Raw genomic sequence first — 20,047 nt, 5'->3', positions numbered from 1 at the left:
GAATTCAATTTTTTTTAAAAATTGGAATTAAGAGTCTAATGTTGACCATGAATCCATTGTCGATTGTTTGAAAAAAACCCATCTGGGTCACTAATGTCCTTTAAGGAAGGAATCTGCCATCCTTACCTGGTCTGGCCTACATGTGACTCCAGACCTACAGCAATGTTGTTGACTTTTGACTTTTAGCTTCCTGCTGGAATGGGCAATAAATGCTGGCCTTGCCAGTGAAGCTATCATCCCCTGAATGAATAAAATAACACAATGGATGGAAAGGGGATTTGGATTAATATTTTATGTCAGTAGAGCAGGTAGGAAATTTTAAACTCTGCAGTAACTGTGAAATGGTTACAGAATATTCAACCAGGTGACTTTTCCTTTCTTTGCTTAGTTCAAGGACTGAAGGATCTGGTCTGGCTGCCCATAGAGCAGTATCGCCGGGATGGACGCATTGTGAGAGGCCTCCAACGCGGAGCAGCCTCGTTCGGGACCTCCACTGCTATGGCTGCATTAGAGCTGACAAATCGCCTTGTACAGACCATACAGGTAGCATGCATTTCTTCCAACAGGAGAGTGTCTATGGAAGTGGCAGTCATTGTCCTCAGTTTGTTCAGTTTGCACTGGGCATTCTACTTTGTGGATCATCTATTGGTGAAGCTGTGAATTGTGTAATTTTTCTTCCTTCATTCATTCTTCGATAAGAGCATCACTGACAAAGTTGGAGATTATTACACATTCCTAGCTGCCTCAAAATGTGTGTGTTGTTAGACATAGATCAGAGGACAATTAATGTCAGACTGGAGTAATACAAAAGCCAGACTGATTAAACAGGGTGGTTTGAAATAAAACAGAATGCTGGAACAACTCAGCAGGCCATACAGCATGTGTGCAGGGAGAAACAGAATTGATGTTTTGAGTCCTCTGACTTTTCTTTGGAACTGAAGGGGCTTTGAAGTGATGTTTATGTTACTGACCAAGGACATGGAGGAGTGAGTGGAAGGCACCCTGATGAAGGGTGTGCTAATGTTGGTAAATGAACAATTGAGATGTAAACTATGTATTAATGAGAGGTGTGAATAAGAGAAAATAGGCCAGTTCAGCAAAGAGCAAAGCCAGCAAGACATGGGTGCTGAGGGTGGGGTTGCTCAAAATGGAGGACAGTGTTCATGGCCTGAAGTTGGTGAACTCGATGTTCAGTCCTGAAGGTTGAAAACTAGATGATGTTCTTCCAGTTTTGGGGCTAGATTTCCTTCTTTAATAAAGGAAACAATAGAGTTCTTAACGATAGTCTGACAACTCCATGGTCACTTTGAAATTAGCTAATCATTTCCTCAAATGTTTGTACTGAACTTCAACTTCTGGTCCAGTTCTGGTCACCCTATTATAGTAAAGATGTGGATGCTTTGGAGAGGGTTCAGAGGAGGTTTACCAGAATGCTGCCTGGACTGGAGGGCTTATCTTACGAAGAGAGGTTGACTGAGCTCGGACTTTTTTCATTGGAGAAAAGGAGGCGGAGAGGGGACCTAATTGAGGTATACAAGATAATGAGAGGCATAGATAGAGTCGATAGCCAGAGACTATTTCCCAGGGCAGAAATGACTAACACGAGGGGTCATAGTTTTAAGCCGGTCTGCTTCTTTAACTTAAGGTTCATAGTTATCTTGCATAATTTTAGACAGTTAATTAAGTATGCCAATTTAGTTATTGTAACATAAAGAGTTACAGACTTGATAACTTGATGAGGGAGATGCAAGGAATGTTTGGACCAGTTGAGCCTTTACCTACTGATTAGGAGATGGATCTTAGTGAAATATTTGAGGTCTGAGAGGATTTTGACAGAGTGGATGGTGAAAGGATGTTTCCCATTGTGAGAGACTAGAACAAGGGAAAATAATTTAAACATAAGGGGCATTTAACATGGGGATGAAGAACTTGTTTCTCTAAGGGTTGAGAGTTTATGGAACTCTTTATTTTATTAATTCATGGAACGTGGATGTCACTGACCAGGCCAGCATTTATCGCCTATTTCTAATTGCTGAGAAGGCAGTTAAGAGTCAACCACATTACTTTGGGTGTGGAGTTACATGTAGGCCAGACCAGGTAAAGATGGCAGATTTTTTTCCCTAAAGGGCATTAGTGAACCAGATAGGCTTTTTCAAACGTTAGCAATGGTTTTGTGGTCTTCATTAGACTATTAATTCCAATATTTCTTGAATTCAAATTTCAAATGCATCTGGAAACTGATGTGCAGAACCTCCCAGGAATTATGAACAATGTGAATAGGAAGGGTTTAGAGAGATATGGGCCAAGTGCCGGCAAATGGAATTAGATTAGGTTAGGATATCTGGTCAGCATGGACAAGTTGGACTGAAAAGTCTGTTTCCATGCCATATATCTCTTTGACTTTGACTCTTTGACCCACAACATTCATGTTACCACACCCAAAATGAAACAAAAATTTCTGTCTGACCTTTTGGGCGGCACGGTGGCACAGTGGTTAGCAGGGCGGCACGGTGGCACAGTGGTTAGCACTGTTGCCTCACAGCGCCAGGGACCTGGGTTCAATTCCCGCCTCAGGCGACTGACTGTGTGGAGTTTGCACGTTCTCCCCGTATCTGCGTGGGTTTCCTCCGGGTGCTCCGGTTTCCTCCCACCGTCCAAAGATGTGCGGGTCAGGTGAATTGGCCATGCTAAATTGCCCGTAGTGTTAGGTAAGGGGTATATGTAGGGGTATGGGTGGGTTGCGCTTCGGCGGGTCGGTGTGGACTTGTTGGGCCGAAGGGCCTGTTTCCACACTGTAAATCTAATCTAATCTAATCTAATCTATCTGAGAAACAACTTTTCAGTATCTAATTATTGCTGGGATTAACCTTATTTGGTATTTTATATTACCTGATGGCCATGGAATGTAGAACAGTGGAGGTCTGTAGTTAAAATCCTGGTAAATATCTAACTAATTTGCCAGTGATTTTATCCTTCGCCATCTTTGTCTGTGATCTTTGCTGTTTATGAACGTTAGCTTTTCATTCCCCTCATGTATCATGATTGCGGAATTTCTGCTTTGAGTAACTCACCTCCTGACTCCCCAAAGCCTGTCCACCATCCACAAGGCACAAGTCAGGAGTGTGATGGAATACTCGCCACCAGCCTGGATGGGGGCAGCTCCAACAACACTCAAGAAGCTTGACACCATGCAACCAAACCAACCTGCTTGATTGGCACCACATCCACAAGCATCCACACTACCAAGAATCTTACCATTAGCCTAGTACTCTACATTCCTGTTACTCCTTCCAAAGTGAATCACCTCATACTTTTCTGCATTAAATGCCATTTGCCATGTTTCAGTCCAACACTGCAGCTTATCTATGTCTCTTTGTAATCTACAACATCCTTTGTCACTATCTACAACACTACCAACCATAGTGTCATCCGTAAATTTACTAATCCATCCTTCCATGACCTCCTCCAGGTTATCTATAAAAATGACAAACAACAGTGAAGCCAAAACAGATCCTTGCGGCACGGTGGCAGTGGTTAGCACTGCTGCCTCACAGCGCCTGTAGACCCGGGTTCAATTCCCGACTCAGGCGACTGACTGTGTGGAGTTTGCACGTTCTCCCCGTGTCTGCGTGGGTTTCCTCCGGGTGCTCCGGTTTCCTCCCACAGTCACAAAGATGTGCGGGTCAGGTGAATCGGCCAAGCTAAATTGCCCGTAGTGTTAGGTAAGGGGTAAATGTAGGGGTATGGGTGGGTTGCGCTTCAGCGGGTCGGTGTGGACTTGTTGGGCTGAAGGGCCTGTTTCCACACTGTAAGTCTAATCTAAAAAACCACTAGTAACTGAAGCCCAGGCTGAACATTTCCTATCAACTACCACACTCTGTCTTTATTCAGCTAGCCAATTTCTGATCCAAACTGCTAAATTGCCCTCAATCCCACACCTCCGTATTTTGTGCAATAGCCTACCATGGCCTTACTGAAATTCATCTATATCACATCAATCGCTTTACCCTCATCCGCCTGTTTCGTCACCATCTCAAAGAACTCAATAAGGTTTGTGAGGCATGACCTACCCTTCACAAAACCGTGTTGACTGTCCCTAATCAAATTATTCCTTTCTAGATGATTATAAATCCTATCTCTTATAACCCTTTCCAACAGTTTACCCACAACCCAACGTAAGGCTCACAGATCTATAATGTCTCGAGTTGTCTCTGCTCTCCTTGAACAAGGGGACAACATTTGCTATCCTCCTGTCTTCAGGCACTATTCCTGCAAACAATGATGACCTAAAGATCAAAGCCAAGGCTCTGCAATCTCCTCCCTGGCTTCCCAGAGAATCCTAGGATAAATCCCGTCCGGCCCAGGGGACTTATCTATTTTACAGTTTCCAGAATTGCTAACACCTCCTGCACCTCAATCCCATCTAGTCTAGTAGCCTGTATCTCAGTATTCTCCTTGACCACATTGTCTTTTTCCAGTGTGAATAGTAACGAAAAGTATTCATTTAGCGCTTCACCACCTCCTCTGACTCCATGCGCAACTTCACACCACTATGCTTGATCGGCCCTAATCTTACTCTTGTCATTCCTTTATTCCTGATGTACCTACAGAAAGCCTCAGGGTTTTCCTGCCACAACCATGACTTCTCATGTCCCCTCCTGGCTCCTCTTAGCTCTCTCTTTAGGTCCTTCCTGACTAACTTGTAACTCTCAAGAGCCCTAACTGAACATCCTAACATAAGCCACCTTCCTCTTGACAAGAGATTCAAATTGCTTAGTAAACCACTGCTCCCGCGCTGGACAATTTCCTCCCTGCCTGACAGGTACATACTTATCAAGGACACCCAGCAGCTGCTCCTTGAATAAGCTCCACATTTCAGCTGTGCCCATCCCAATCAGTTTCCTTCCCCATCCTGTGCATCCTAATTCTTACCTAATTGCATCGTAATTGCCTTTCCCCCAGCTATAACTCTTGCCCAGTGGTATATACCTATCTCTTTCCATCTCTAAAGTAAACATAACTGAATTGTGGTCACTATCATCAAAGTGCTCACCTATCTCCAAACCTAACACCTGGCTTGGTTCATTACCCAGTACCAAATCTAATGTGGCCTTGCCCCTTGTAGGTCTGTCTACATACTGTGTCAGGAAACTCTCCTGCACATTGGACAAAAACTGACCCATCTAAAGTATTTGAACTATAGTTTTCCCAGTCAATATTTGGAAAGTTAAAGTCCCCAATAAAAACTCTCCTGTTACTCTTGCACCTATCGAAGATCATCTCCTATCCTCTTTTTCTCTGCAAATATTCAGAGGCCTATAAAATAACTCCCAACAGGGTAATCCCTCCTTTCCTGTTTCTAATCGCAGCCCATACTACCTCAGTAGGTATTTTGGGCTGAGTCCTCAAGCGTCCTTTCTGCAACCGTAATACTGTCCTTGACTAACAATGCCACACCTCTCCCTCTTTTACTATTTTCTCTGTCCTTATTGAAACATCTAAATCACGGAACCTGCCACAACCATTCCTGTCCCTGCTCTATCCATGTGTCCGAAATGGCCACAGCATCCAAGTGCCAGGTACCAACCCATGCTGCAAGGTCACCCACCTTATTCCGGATGCTCCTGGCGTTGAAGTAGACACACTTCAAACCAAATTCTTGCCTGCTGGTGCCTTCTTGCGATGTTGAAATCTTAGTTCTGACCTCACTACTCTCATCCTCCCGTGTGCTTGCACTATAATTTCGGTTCCCATTCCCTGCTGAACTAGTTTAAACTCACCTGTTTAAACCCCACCCCAAGGATATTGATACTCCTCTGGTTCAGGTGAAGACAAACCTGGTTGTAGAGATCCTATCTACCCCAGAATGAGCCCCAATTATCCAGGAATCCAAAACCCTCCCTCCTCTCTCCCTGTTCCTCACCTCACTAGCATGTGGCACAAACCAGAGATAACAACTTTTTGTTCTTGCTCTTAGCTTCCACCCTAGCTCCTTGAATTTCTGCCTTAAATCCCCATCCCTTTTCCTACCTGTGTCGTTGGTACGTATGTGGACCACGACTTGGGGCTGCTTCTCCCCCCCCCCCCACCCCAATGGATCCCAAAAACACGATCCAACACATTACAAACCCTAGCACCTGGGAGGCAACACACCAATGTGAGTCTCTCTCATTCTCACAGAACCTCCTCTCTGTCCCCCTAACTATGGAGTCCCCAATGATTAATGCTCTGCTCCTCTTCCCCCTTCCCCTCTGAACAACAGGGACAGACTCTGTGCCAGAGACCTGTGCCCCATTGCTCACCCCTGGTAAGTCTTCCCCCCCAAACCCCAACCCCCCCCCCAAAAAAAATATCCAAAATGGTATGCTTGCTGTTGAGGGGAACAGTCACAGGGGATCCCTGCACTGCCTGCCGGTTCCCTTTCCATGTCCTAACGGTAACCCATCTACCTTCTTCTTGTACCTGAGGTGTGACTACCTCCCTGTAACTCCTCCCAATAATCCCCTCCGCCTTTCAAATGATCCAAAGTTCATCCCGCTCCAGCTCCAGTTTCCTAACACTTTTCAAGGAGCTGGAGTTGGGTGCATATCCCACAGATGCTGTCAGCAGGGACTGGTGACCCTTACCTCCCACATTCTGCAGGAGACATTCAACTGCCCTAACTTCAATTCCAACTATTCAAAATTCCCAGTGAGACCACTGAAAAACTAAAAAGAAAATAAAGAAACTAATCACCTTACCAATCCGGCACACAGAACCTTTTGTTTTGGTTAGAGGAGGAAGAGGAGGATGGGTGGGAGACACTACCCGAGTTGTGTTCCGATTAAAGTGACCACCTAAATATAAAGCCTCACTTACCCAACAATCCCATGCCCGCTCCTGCTCAGTGTGCACTCCACCTATACACAAGGTAAGCTTTTATATCTTTTAAAATTTACCTTCCCATCGGACCTCTGGTCCTCACTGTCACTCCTCCCACTCGAACTGCTGCCAAAACAATGCCTTCTTTTCTACCCTGTTAACTTGTCCTTCCATTTTAAGGGATCTATGGACAAGCACTCACTCTTCTTCTGAGCTTTCTGGAGTCGTACTATTCATTCGATACTCTATGTCTTGTTCCTTATTCCAAAGTGCATCATTTATCAGGGTTTAATCCCAACTTCTGCAAATGTGTTGCTGGTCAAAGCACAGCAGGTTAGGCAGCATCTCAGGAATAGAGAATTCGACGTTTCGAGCATAAGCCCTTCATCAGGAATAAGAGAGAGAGAGCCAAGCCGGCTGAGATAAAAGGTAGGGAGGAGGGACTAGGGGGAGGGGCGATGGAGGTGGGATAGGTGGAAGGAGGTCAAGGTGAGGGTGATAGGCCGGAGTGGGGTGGGGGCGGAGAGGTCAGGAAGAGGATTGCAGGTTAGGAGGGCGGTGCTGAGTTGAGGGAACCGACTGAGACAAGGTGGGGGGAGGGGAAATGAGGAAGCTGGAGAAATCTGAATTCCTGAGATGCTGCCTAACCTGCTGTGCTTTGACCAGCAACACATTTGCAGCTGTGATCTCCAGCATCTGCAGACCTCATTTTTTACTCGAAGATTAATCCCAACTTCCACTGAATTGCCTATCTGACTAATCCATTTATATCCTACTAAGTTAAAAATCACACAACACCAGGTTATAGTCCAACAGGTTTAATTGGAAGCACTAGCTTTCGGAGCGTGGCTCACTATCAACCACCTAGCCAATCTTTGTGTCATTGCAAACTTACTCGCCTAGTCCCACAGTGAAAGGCTCACCTCAGCCTTGCGTGGCAGTCTCGGCCCTGTTTTCTAGGGTAGCCTGAATCCAGGAGTCATTAATTAAACTGTGATGAACTTTCAGTTTTTTCATCTTATTTATGATGTCTATCATTAATTTAGGCATGGTGGTACGGCAAGTTATAACCTTTTCATTGTCACATTTATTTTTCAAACTAGACAATCGATTACTGTTCTGTTCTGTTGTCATTCCCAACTATATCCATTATGAATATCACAAACAATAAGGGACCCAGCACTGGTCTATCTCTACCACCTTTCTTGTATGGTGGAACCCTATTAGCTCTCCTCAAGTCCTGTGGCACCTCTCCTGTGGCCATAGACAATTTGCAACTTTGGATCAGAGCCCCTATAATTCCCTTCCTCATCTCCCACAGCAGCCTGGGAAACAACTCATCTGGACCTGGTAATCTGTCCACTTCTAAATCCACCAAAATCTCCAATGCATCCTCACTTCTTATCAATCTGCTCAAGAACATCACAGCCCATCTTCTCAAATTCTGTACTGGCATCTACCCGTTTCCAGTGTAAAGACAGATGTGAAGTATAGAGGAACCTCGATTATCTGAAGGACATGGGCGTTGGAGGGGGGGGTTGGCGGTGGTGGTATTTTGCTTGGTCAATTGAATGCAGGATAATTGAGGTTCCACTGTACTCCTTTAACACCCTTTCAATGGCCTGCAGCTTCACGCACAAAGGCTGAGATGAGACAAGTAGAATCTGAGAGGTTGGGTTGCATATAAACAGCAGCACAGATTAGTTGGGCCCAGTTGTCACTTTTCGTTGCTATTTGTTTGCAATTCAGTGTAGACATCAATCTCTACCTGAGTAGTAGTGGCAATATTCAGTGCATTGGTGGGGGTACTTTAAACATGTAAATAAGTTGCAAGTCTGTCAGGTACTGAAACAGCAATGAAAACAAAAATGTTTAAATGTGAGCTATCTGGATAAATTGCAACGCATTGACAGCTATAATTTATACAAGGAATATCGATGATTGATACTGATTTTTTTTAAACTGTCAGGCAGCAGCAGAGACGGCCTATGACATGGTTTCCCCAGGCACGACTACACCCAGTTTGATCAGGACCAAGCGTATCTCTCAACACCGATTGGCCCATCAACCTGTTGATTTGCGGGAAGGAGTCGCTAAGGCATACGATGTAGTAAAAGAGGTGAATGGAGGTGTTTTCTGGTACATTCAGTAATTTGCAAAGAGCTTCTGAACAATCTCACAATATCACCCAGAACTTCAATTGCAAGAATTGTAATAAAATGGATCATATTATAGTCAGAAAATCCCTTCCTTTTTACTTCAGTGTAGTACCTCAAAAGTGTTAGTCTGAACTGCTCTCTCTTCCTGTCAGATCAACCACCGACTCCCCATGTCCCTCAATCCCACTGACCTACACTTTTCACATTTCTTTCCTTATACATTTGCAGGATGTGGGTATGGCTGTCCAGGCCAGCATTTATTGCCCATCCCTAACTGCCCAGAGGGCAGGTAAGAGCCAGCCACATAGTTGTGGTCTGGAGTCATGTGTAGGCATGATCAAGTAAGGATGGCAGATTCCCATTAGTGAACTAGATGGGACTTTTTTTTTTAAAACAATAGTTGACCATAAGAGATGGCTGCCTTTAGGTTTGCTTTTTAATACATTCAGGTTCCACAATCTGTCACAGTGGGATTTGAACCCATGTCCCAAGGATATTAGTCTGGAGTTTAGGCTGTGAATCCCATGAACGTTTCCGGTTAGACAGGGCCAAGGCCATGGAATATTTCGGCAAGAATCATCTCTTGGTGAGCTTGTGATTCTATGTTTTGTATGCAGGGATTCACGGACACAGCTCACATGATTTACGAGACTGCAGCACGGGAGCATGAGCAGAGGGGTATGACTGGAGCAGTGGGAGGTGTCTTGCGGCAAATCCCACCAGCTGTGGTGAAGCCACTCATCGTTGCAACGGAGGCTACCTCCAATGTGCTCGGTGGGATGCGAAACCAGATTCAGCCAGATGCCCGTCAGGAAGAGTCCCAGAAGTGGCGTCTGAGCGACCAGTAATTGTCAAAGCAAATATCAGCTTCCTGGGAAAGGACAGAAATGTTCATGAAGCTTTGAACTCCCAATGCTGGGAACCAACCAGGATTGACTACACATTACACGTTCCTGCCCGTATATTTTGGTGTCACTTTGTTCAGTGAAGTAAAAAATACAACAGAAGTTATCCTTCAGGTGAGCTGATAATTTGACTGATATGATGCTGCATAGAATATTCACCCAATGTATTTTAGAGATGGCATGGAGATATATTTTTCAAAAACAGAAGCGTGTGAATAGTGTGACTGCCTCAGCGAGGATTCTGCTGCTCATCTCAGTTTGACAAGGTCATGGGATTGAGACCATTGTTGCTTGGATGCACTGCAGATTGTAACCCATCAGTTCTAAGAGTAATCTTGTAGTTTCTTAATTTTATTGTCTCCAAAGCAAGGGTGCTAATCATTCTGTCATCCTGACTGACATAACTTGTAACTGACAAGCCTATCCAACTCCCGAAACCCAGAACTTGCTTCTGTGCCTGCAACCTTCCATGATGCCAAGTCCATTGCTCAAGCCTTTAATAACTAAACATAATATACTTTCTTTAGCTGTGCACTGACTACCTTGACCATTGCTTGCTGAGACCTTTGCCAGAAATAATTTGGTTTAATTCAAAGGGATATAGTACATTCCCAGTTTTTATTTCTTTTCTAGAGGGCCAGCCTAATATTGTGTGCCCCCAGTGCTGCAGTGACAGGACAGATCCAGCACATCGAAAAGATAAGTAACCGAAGCTACACAGCTCATGCAGCTCTGGTATCAGTTGAAGCTTAGCTCCAGCTTGCCTGAACATCGTCTTGGGTGGGAAATAATTTCAGCTTTTGTGAAAATTAAAAAGGAGTATGTTTACTTTAGAGGTGGAAGGGGTTGGCAGGGAAAGGAAATGAGTGGAGGGACATTTGACTGTCCAGTACCTATCTGTGCAAAACATTCTGCTTCTCCTGTTGAAATGTTGCATTCCTAATATTCTGCAATAGTTATCTTCAGTCTGCTGTGGAAACATTTAATCCCCCAAATTATGGAAGAAAACACACTGTGCCATTTTGATTAATTGTATCCCAGGGCTTAATTCATATCGGACTATGCAGGCAATCAAACCCAATAACTCTGGATAAAAGAAATGTACTCGGTATTTCAAGGTTCACCCCCCCCCCCAAGCACACACTAGAACAAAAACGTGCAAACTCCTGCAGCATATGCAGTAGAAAGAGAACTTGCAGTTTTTTGGGAGGGCAGGGAGTGGAGATTTGACTTTCCTGTAAGAGTTGGTGTAAATGATGATGGTATTCCAGGGTGTTGACATCCTAAAACCTAATTTCAAATTCTTCTAGTTTGAATGTAAAGCCACAATGCATTAAAAACCCACAGATATCAGCAAGCTACAGCATCTTGCTCCCACCCTTAACCATTTACACTTAGATAAACCCCATTGAATGGAGATGAACCAAAACAGCCCAGTTATGAATGGGCTAATAACAGGATACTCAGATGAATATTACTTCGTAACTACAGAGAAGAGAACACTTCCTGCTTTTCAATCTTATCATTTTGAGTGGGAGAGAGAAAGATTTTTTCTATTATTTGATTTTTTTTGTCGATGCTATCACTTTTCTTCAGCCAATGTTGAGTTGAAAAAGAAATGAACATTAAGTGGCAAGTGGTCAGCACAGCTTGCTATATAGACCTGCACCTGCAACCTCAGAGGGGCCCCGGCTCAGTTATTATTGTGCTCAGTCTTTCTCGCTCTTTACACTTGCTCTCAAAAATAAGGCGGGGGGGAGGGGGGAGCAGGGGCGCTGTTGTTTGGAAGGATAGATGCAACAATCTAACTGCCCATACTTGTGATCTTAAGTATTGTTTGTAAAAATTATTGGGCAAAAGTATAATATAGACAGCACAGGATAGAGTTCTAAACCACCTCCTCATTCCTTGTTACTGAGTGAATTTAAAAAATATAGTCAATAAGAATTAGAACCGTGACTAAATGCCCAAAACAATTCTTGCTTTTTGACACTTGCACTTAAAAATTAAGTTTCTTGTAACATCACTGTTGTTTATGGGTACAGCTGCACTATGCAGTAGGATTGTTACAATATTTTGATGCTTTGTATAATTTAATTTTCTTTGTACAGCGGAATTTAAAAAACCTAGCATTTTTGTGAGTTTATTTAGAATTCTGTTACTGTGACAACTGTACAAATATTTTGAATAATATTGTTGCTGTGGTTGTATCATAGCAGTTATTAAGAAGGAATATACCATAGGCAATGAACTTAAAGGGAAAAAAAAATACGGTCTTGTGTATAACTGTACATGTATATTATCCTGCTTTGTCTGTTGGCTACCATGGTGATGGATTAAATTTATACTGCGTTGACTGACAGCCTAATGCTTACTTTTCTGATACTCCTGCAAAATGTCACTTTTACTTACAATCACAGATTTTTTTTGTTGTTTATTACCACAATACCAACAATTTATAAGCACCTCTAACATGGTAGAAATATCCCAAGACACTATTTCCATTTTCTTCAACCCGCTCCCCAGATATTCTTGAAGGAATCCCTTGTACCTCATGCACTATAGAACATATGAAAATAAGGAATAGGAGCAGAGGTAAACTAATCATCAAAATCATGGCTGATCTGTTTGTATTTCATATTTCACATTTTCACCTACACCCGATAGGCATGGGAACAAAGGTTATCAAGAATAGCTAGTGATACTTTCAAAATATTTAAAGTCTTCACCACCACTGCCTTCTGAGGCGGAGTTCCGAAGTCATACAACCCTGAAAGGAAACAATTATCCTCATTTTCCCTAAAGGGGCAACTCCTTATTTTAGACATGAGGTGAAAGTGACTGCCCTTGACAGCAAGGCCACATTTGACCCAGTGTGACATCAAGGAGACCTAACAAGACTACAATCAGTGGGAAAACTTTCCACCAATTGGAGTCATACCTGTGATACTGGAAGATGGTTGTAGTTGTTGGAGGTCAGTCATCTCAGCTCCAGGACATCTCTGCAGGAGTTCCTCAGGGGTAGTGTCCTCGACCCAACCATCTTCAGTTGCTTCAATGATTTTCCCTCCATCAGAAGTGGAGGTGTCCACCAATGACTACACAATGTACAGCATCATTTGCTACTAATCAGATACCGATGCAGTCCATGTTCAAATGCAACAACACCTGGACAAAATCCAGCTTTAAACTGAAAAGTGGCAAGTCAGACAAATGGCAGGCAATGATGACCTCCAATAAGAGACAATCTAACCACTGCCCCTTGACATTCAATGGGATTACCATCACTGAATCCTCTACTCAGACTCCGAGTCCTATAGCACAAAAACAGACATTTTGGTCCAACCAATCCATGTTGACCAGAATCCCAAACTAAAGTAGTCCCACTAGCATTTTATTATCAACATCCTTGAGGTTACCATAAACCAGAAACTGAACTGAACTCACCACATAAATAGTGGGCTACAAAAAACAAGTCAGGGGCCAGAAATGTAGTGAGTACCTCTCCTCCTGACTCCCCAAAGCCTGTTCACTATCTACAAGAAACAAGTCAGGAGTGTGATGGAATCCTCCCCACTTGTCTGGATGGGTGCATTTCCCAAAACACTCAAGAAGCTTGACACCCTCCAGGACAAAGCAGCTGCTTGATTGGCACCACATCCACAAACACCCACTCCTTCCACCACCAATACTCAGTGGCAGTAACATATAGTATCTGCAAGGTACACTTCAGAAATTTACCAAGGCACCTTAACAGCACTTTGCAATCCCATGATCACTTTCACCCAGAAGGAAGACATATAGCACTGGAGAGGTGCAGAGGAGATTCACCAGGATGTTGTCTGGGATGATAAGACTGTTTTAAGGAGAGACTGCACACACTTAAGTTTTGTTTTCCTTCGAGCAGAGTAGGCTGAGGGGGATCTGATTGAGATATACAAAATTCTGAGAGGTACAGACAGAGGATTGTGAGAATCTCTTCCCCATGGCAGACATGTCTAAGACCTGACAGCATAAGTTTAAGATGAGATGTAAGTGGTTCAGATGAGATCTGAAAAGTTCTGTTTTCACCTTGAGAATGGTGGAAATATGGAATGTGCTGCCTTAAGAAGCTGATGGAGGCAGGTACTGTCAATGTTTAAGAAACATCTGGACATAACAGGCTGTGGACCTGTATAGGCAAATGGAACTAGTTTATTTGGTGTTTGTTGGTTGGCATAGACATGATGGGTCAGATAACCTATTTTTATACTATGTAACTGTTGTGGAGAAAATCACCAGTCTCCGAGTCAGAAATCCAAAGAAATCGGAGCTCCAGGGAGAGAGAGATGTTCGTCAGCACTGCTGTCAGCTGTGAGCCCCCTCTCACTCTCTGAGCACGTCATGATATTTTATACATTTTGTGGTACAATAGTTCAAGTATGGAGTCTCTGTTTGTACAGCATGGTTTGTTTTCAGAAAACATTACAAAATCATTGTCAGTTTCACCTGGTTGTGATCGTTGTTCTTGCAGCACAGTGGTTAGCACTGCTGCCTCACAGCGCCAGAGACCCGTGTTCAATTCCTGCCTCAGGCAACTCCCGTCCGTGTGGAGTTTGCACATTCTCCCTGTGTTTGCATGGGTTTCCTCCAGGTGCCCTGATTTCCTCCCATACTCCAAGAATGTGCAGATTAGGTGAATTGGCCATGCTAAATTGCCCGTAGTGTTAGGTGAAGGGGTAAATGTAGGGGAATGGGTCTGGGTGGGTTACTCTTCGGAGGATTGATGTGGACTTGTTGGGCCAAAGGGCCTGTTTCCACACTGTTAGTCATCTATCTAATCTAAACTAAATTGTTTTCTATTACTGCAGATCTGAAGTATTAACACTTGTATACATGCAGTCACAGGTAGTTAACATTTCTATTGAAGGTGGTGGCTGGACCCAGTGGTTGGCAGTAGAAGTTACTGATGTGCATTTTCTCCCCCACCTGCCTTAAACTAACCATCTATGCTCTGTGTCTATTGTGCTGTTGGCCTCAGGCAGTATCTGTGTATGCTTTGCTGTATTTTTCCATGTAATGGCTCAGCAGCCATCTTGTGCTAAGTGACCAATTTATGGCTCAGTGGCCATCTTATGTCTATGTGCCCTGTGTCAGCATGCCCCATGTCAAATCCCACTTCACTCCCCCCTTTGTGGTCAAGAAGGTGAGTTCAGAGATCTCCCACAGACCACCCAACTCTCATAGGTAGAGGTAGGCCTTTTCTAAGGTCTCCCCATTCTGAGCATGCCCCGTGTCAACTCCCACTTCATAACTCTACCAGAAGGGCAACAGACGCACAGACACACCAACCCACAAGTTCACCTCCAAGTCACTCACCATCCTAATTTGGAAATACATTGCTGTTCCTTCAGTGTTGCTGGATCAAAATCCTGAATACTGTCCCTAAGGGCATTCTGGGTTTACCTGCAGCACATGGATTGCAACGGTTCAAGAAAGCAGCTCACCCCCACCTTCTTAATAAGAACTAGGGTCGAGCAATAAATGCTGGCCTGCATCCTGCGAGTAAATAAAACAGAAGTCCCATCTATGTAACTGCCCTTGCTACTTTGAGGGTTCAGTGGAAGGTCCCTCAGATCTTCAGTATATTTTTGGATCTGACCATTCAATATGTAATCTTTTGGCTTGTTACCGTCCCCAAGTGCATCACCTCACCTTTTTCCAGGTTAAATTTTGTTTGCACTGCTCTGCCCAAAAGAGTAAAAAGATTGTATCCATGTTAAGAATAATATGGATAATTAAGTGATATGCTGTTCTTTAAAATAGTCATATGGATGAGTGTAATGGACAGATTGTTTCCTGTTGTTGAGTACAGGTCAATGATGTATGGAACAAGATGAATGGTCAGTTAGAGGTGAAGACAGCTGGAGTTTCTCCACCCAGACATTTGGGATGCTGGGTTATTTTAAAGGATAATGTTTAAGGCAGAACCTATTAAGAGCATAAGATATGGAGGTAGAATGGGGCCATTCAGCCTATCAAGTCTGTTTCACCAATCAATCCTGGCTGATATGTTTTTCAATCCCATTCTCCTGCCTTCTCGTCCTAGCCCTTGATCCCCTTACTAAACAAAAGTCTATCTCTATCTTAATAACACTCAATGACTTGGCCTCCACAGTTCTAAAGATTCACCATCCTCTGGCTGAAGAAATTCCTCATATCAGTTCTAAAGAATCAGCCTTTCAGTCTGAGTCTGTGCCCCTCCTAATGGAGGCATCTCTATGTCTGCTCTATTCAGGCCTTTCAGTATTCTGTAAATTTCAATCAGATCTCCCGCATCCTTCTCTTTGCTGTCGAGTACCGACCCAGAGTCCTCAATCACTCCTCAGATGACAAGCCCTTCATCCCCGGGATCATTCTTGTAAACTTCCTCTGGACCTCCTGCAATGTCAGCACTATTCCTTCAATAGGTGTCTGAAACTGCTCACAATATTCCAAACACTGTCTGGCCTGAGCCTTGTATAGCCTCAGCAGTGCATCTCTGCTAACTTTCTAGCCAGATTGAAATGAATGCTAACGTGGTATTTACCTTCCTAACTGCTGAGAATTTGTATGTTAACCTGAAGAGAATTATGAACTAGGGCTCCCAAATCACTTTGCACCTCAGATTTCAGAAGCCTTTCCCCATCTAGACAGCAGTCTATGCCTCTATTTTTCCTATCAAAATGAACAACCTCACACATTTCAATATTGCATTCTCTTTGCTGCTAATTTACTGCTTAGAGGTTGGTAAATGGGGTCCAAATCGATATGTTTATTCATGGAGTTCTGGTTTGAATGCCAGGCTTCTAGGAATTCCCGTGCTTGTCTTTGTTTAGCCTGTCCCAGGATGGATGTGTTGTCCCAGTTGAACTGGAGTCCCTCTTCGTCTGTGTGTATGGGTACCAGTGATAGTTGGTCATGTCTTTGGTGGTAATGTTTGATGCAGTTCTTGCAGGTATTTTGTATACATTACATCGGACAGACAGGCAGGAAACTAACCACCAGGACACATGAACACTAACTAGCCACCAAAAGACATGACCAATTATTACTAGAATCCTTACACACAGACAAAAATAGACGCCACTTCAACTGGGACAATGCATCCATCCTGGGACAGGCTAAACAAAGACACGCATGGGAATTCTTAGAGGCCTGGCATTCAAACCGGAATTCCCAACTAACACTGATTTGGACCCCATTTACCAACCCCTCAGGAACAGAAATGCAAATGATATCACCCACCTTAACAGAACACCTTCAACAGAGGCTCACTGATGATGTTATCTACCATGGTAACAAAACATCTGAACAAATCTACCAGCTCAGCAAGCAAATTTACAACTGGAAAAAGACCCTTTATCCCCACTGCTAGTCAGCCAATTCTATGGCTATGTCAGTATGTCGCCCCTAATATCATGGGCTCTTATTTTATTTCGCAGCCTCCTATATGGTACCTTGTCATAGGGTCATACAGTACAGAAACACCCTTCAGTCCAACCATAACCATAACTCCATCAACCATAATCCTAAACTAGTTCCACCTGCCTGCTCTTCATCCATATCCCTCCAAACATTTCTTATTCATGTACTTATCTAAGAGTATTTTAAACATTATAACTGTACCTGCATCCACCACTTCCTCTGGAATTTCATTCCACACACAAACCACACTCTGCTTAAAAAAAATCTGGCCTGTGTCTTTATTAAATCTTTCTCCTCACCTTAAAAAGTATGCCCCCTCGTTGTGAAATCCCCCACCCTAGGGGAAAGACACCCAACATTCACCCTATCCATTTCAGTCATGATTTTATAAACCTCTACAAGGTTACCCTCTCAACCGGCTAGATCCAGTAAAAAAACAGTCCCAGCCTTTCCTTAGAGGTCTTTTGGCTATAATGTGCACTTTGTCAATGTGAATTTGCTGTAACACGATTGATAAATTGGGAATGCTGTTTCTAAAGCGCAAACCTTTAAAATGTGCATTGGTTGTCATGTGATTACACTGCCAACACTTTAAGCACTGTTTCTAAAGTGTGATTTTTCAATAGTGTGGGGTTACACAAGAATGCAACCATTTGTGTTACCTATAATTCAAACCATCCATTGAAGGCAAAATCCTCAAATCTCTTCTGAACCATCTCCAGTTCAATAATCCATCCTATAACAAGGAGACCAGAACTGCACACTACTCCACCAGGGAGAAAGTGATGACTGCAGATCAGAGTCAAAAACTGTGGTCCTGGAAAAACACAGCCGGTCTGGCAGCATACAAGGAGCAGGAGAGTCTATGTTTCAATCATGACCTCCTCATCAGGAATGTTGGGGGGGCGCCAAGGGGACGAAGAGATAAATGGAAGTGGGGTGGACTGGGGAGAAGGTAGCTAGGAATATGACAGGTAGATGGAGATGGGGGGTGATGGTGATAGGTTGGAGAGGAGGGTGGAGCAGATAGGTAAGAAGATGGAGCAGATAGGTAAGAAGATGGACAGTTTAGGATTATGGTTAATGTAGTTATGGTTATGGTTGGACTGAAGGGTGTTTCTGTACTGTATGACCCTATGACAAGGTACCATACAGGAGGCTGCGAAATAAAATAAGAGCCCATGATATTAGGGGCGACATACTGACATAGCCATAGAATTGGCTGACTAGCAGTGGGGATAAAGGGTCTTTTTCCAGTTGTAAATTTGCTTGCTGAGCTGGTAGATTTGTTCAGATGTTTTGTTACCATGGTAGATAACATCATCAGTGAGCCTCTGTTGAAGGTGTTCTGTTAAGGTGGGTGATATCATTTGCATTTCTGTTCCTGAGGGGTTGGTAAATAGGGTCCAAATCAGTGTTAGTTGGGAATTCTGGTACAATTCAAGAGGGCAGCGCTGAGTTGGAAGGTTGGATCTGGGATAAGGTGGGAGAGGGGAAATCAGGCAACTGGTGAAATTGGCATTGATCCCATGTGGTTGGAGGATCCCAAGGCAGAAGAAGAAATGTTTTTCCTTCAGGCCTTATCTTCTACCTTGGGACCTTCTAACCACACAGGATCAATGTCGATTTCACTAGTTTCCAAATCTCCCCCAAGCTTATGGAGGAGAATCAACATTTCAAGCATAAGCTCTTTATAAGGAAAGCTCAGGAAGAGTTTATGCCTGAAATGTCGACTCTCCTGCTCCTCGGATGCTGCCTGACCGGCTGTGATTTTCCAGCACCACACTCTTCGACTCTGATCACCAGCATCTGCAGTCTTCACTTTCCACCTACCCTATCCCAGATCCAACACTCCAACTCGGCACCGCCCTCATGACCTGTCCATCCTCCTTCCCAGTTATCCAGTCCACCCTCTGACCTTATCACCATCACCTCCAGCTTCGCCCACCCACCTCATTCCTACCAAGCCCCTCCCCCCTCCCATTTACCTCTCCATCTCCAGGGCCCAACATTCCTGATGAAGGGCTGTTCCCCGAAATGTCCTGCTCCTCAGATGCTGCCTGACCTGCTGTGCTTTTCCAGCAACACTCCGACTCTCTTCCAACAGAGTAGGAACATGTGGGTGGACACCGCTGTGTAAGGGCCGAATGGCCATCACCCAGACAGGCCATCAGAATTACCAACAGAGGTGGGCCATTCGGCCCCTCCAGCCTGATCCACCATTCACCCCGATCGTGGGGATCCGACAGTCCTGAGGGAACACGGTGAGGATCTGAGAAATACTCCAGGATATTGGGGGGGGGGGGAAGCGGGGGGAGGGGTCAGTGCGGAGATTGCTGAAGGCGCTGTCGAAATTCAGCACCGTTCAGTAGGCGATTTCGACAGGTTGCCCGTTGCCGTGGTGACCGAAGGGCGGGGCCGGATGGCGTTGCCATGGTGACTGAGGGGCGGGGCCAGCTGCAAGTGCCCGTTGCCTTGGTGACTGAGGGGCGGGGCCGGCTGCCCGTGCCCGTTGCCGTGGTGACCGAAGGGCGGAGGCCGGCTAGCGTTGCCGTGGTGACCATGGGGCGGGACGGGCTGGCGTTGCCCGTGGTGACCGAGGGGCGGGGCCGGCTGGCTTTACCCGTTGCCCGTGGTGACCGAGGGACATCGGCCTTCCCTCGGTGGCCGCCCGCG

The 20,047-nt window shown here is 44.5% G+C and overlaps 1 protein-coding gene across 4 annotated transcripts in view; it reads left to right on the top strand.

Moving 5' to 3' along the window:
* The window catches only part of LOC132818447 (autophagy-related protein 2 homolog B-like), a 114,316-nt gene extending 102,043 nt beyond the window's left edge, over positions 1 to 12,273 (top strand). For 3 of the 4 annotated variants that reach the window (XM_060829518.1, XM_060829520.1, XM_060829517.1), the window contains exons 40-42: positions 389 to 543; positions 8,831 to 8,980; positions 9,638 to 12,273. In XM_060829518.1, the coding sequence (XP_060685501.1) occupies positions 389 to 543; positions 8,831 to 8,980; positions 9,638 to 9,868 (536 nt within the window). In that variant the 3' untranslated portion in view covers positions 9,869 to 12,273. The remainder of the gene's footprint in view (positions 1 to 388; positions 544 to 8,830; positions 8,981 to 9,637) is intronic. The other variant, XR_009644993.1, reaches the window with a different exon arrangement.
* Positions 12,274 to 20,047: the final 7,774 nt, after the last annotated feature.

This window comes from Hemiscyllium ocellatum, chromosome 8, assembly GCF_020745735.1.
Source record: "Hemiscyllium ocellatum isolate sHemOce1 chromosome 8, sHemOce1.pat.X.cur, whole genome shotgun sequence".
Classification (NCBI taxonomy): domain Eukaryota; kingdom Metazoa; phylum Chordata; class Chondrichthyes; order Orectolobiformes; family Hemiscylliidae; genus Hemiscyllium; species Hemiscyllium ocellatum.
This window is presented reverse-complemented; position numbering and strand designations above follow the sequence as displayed.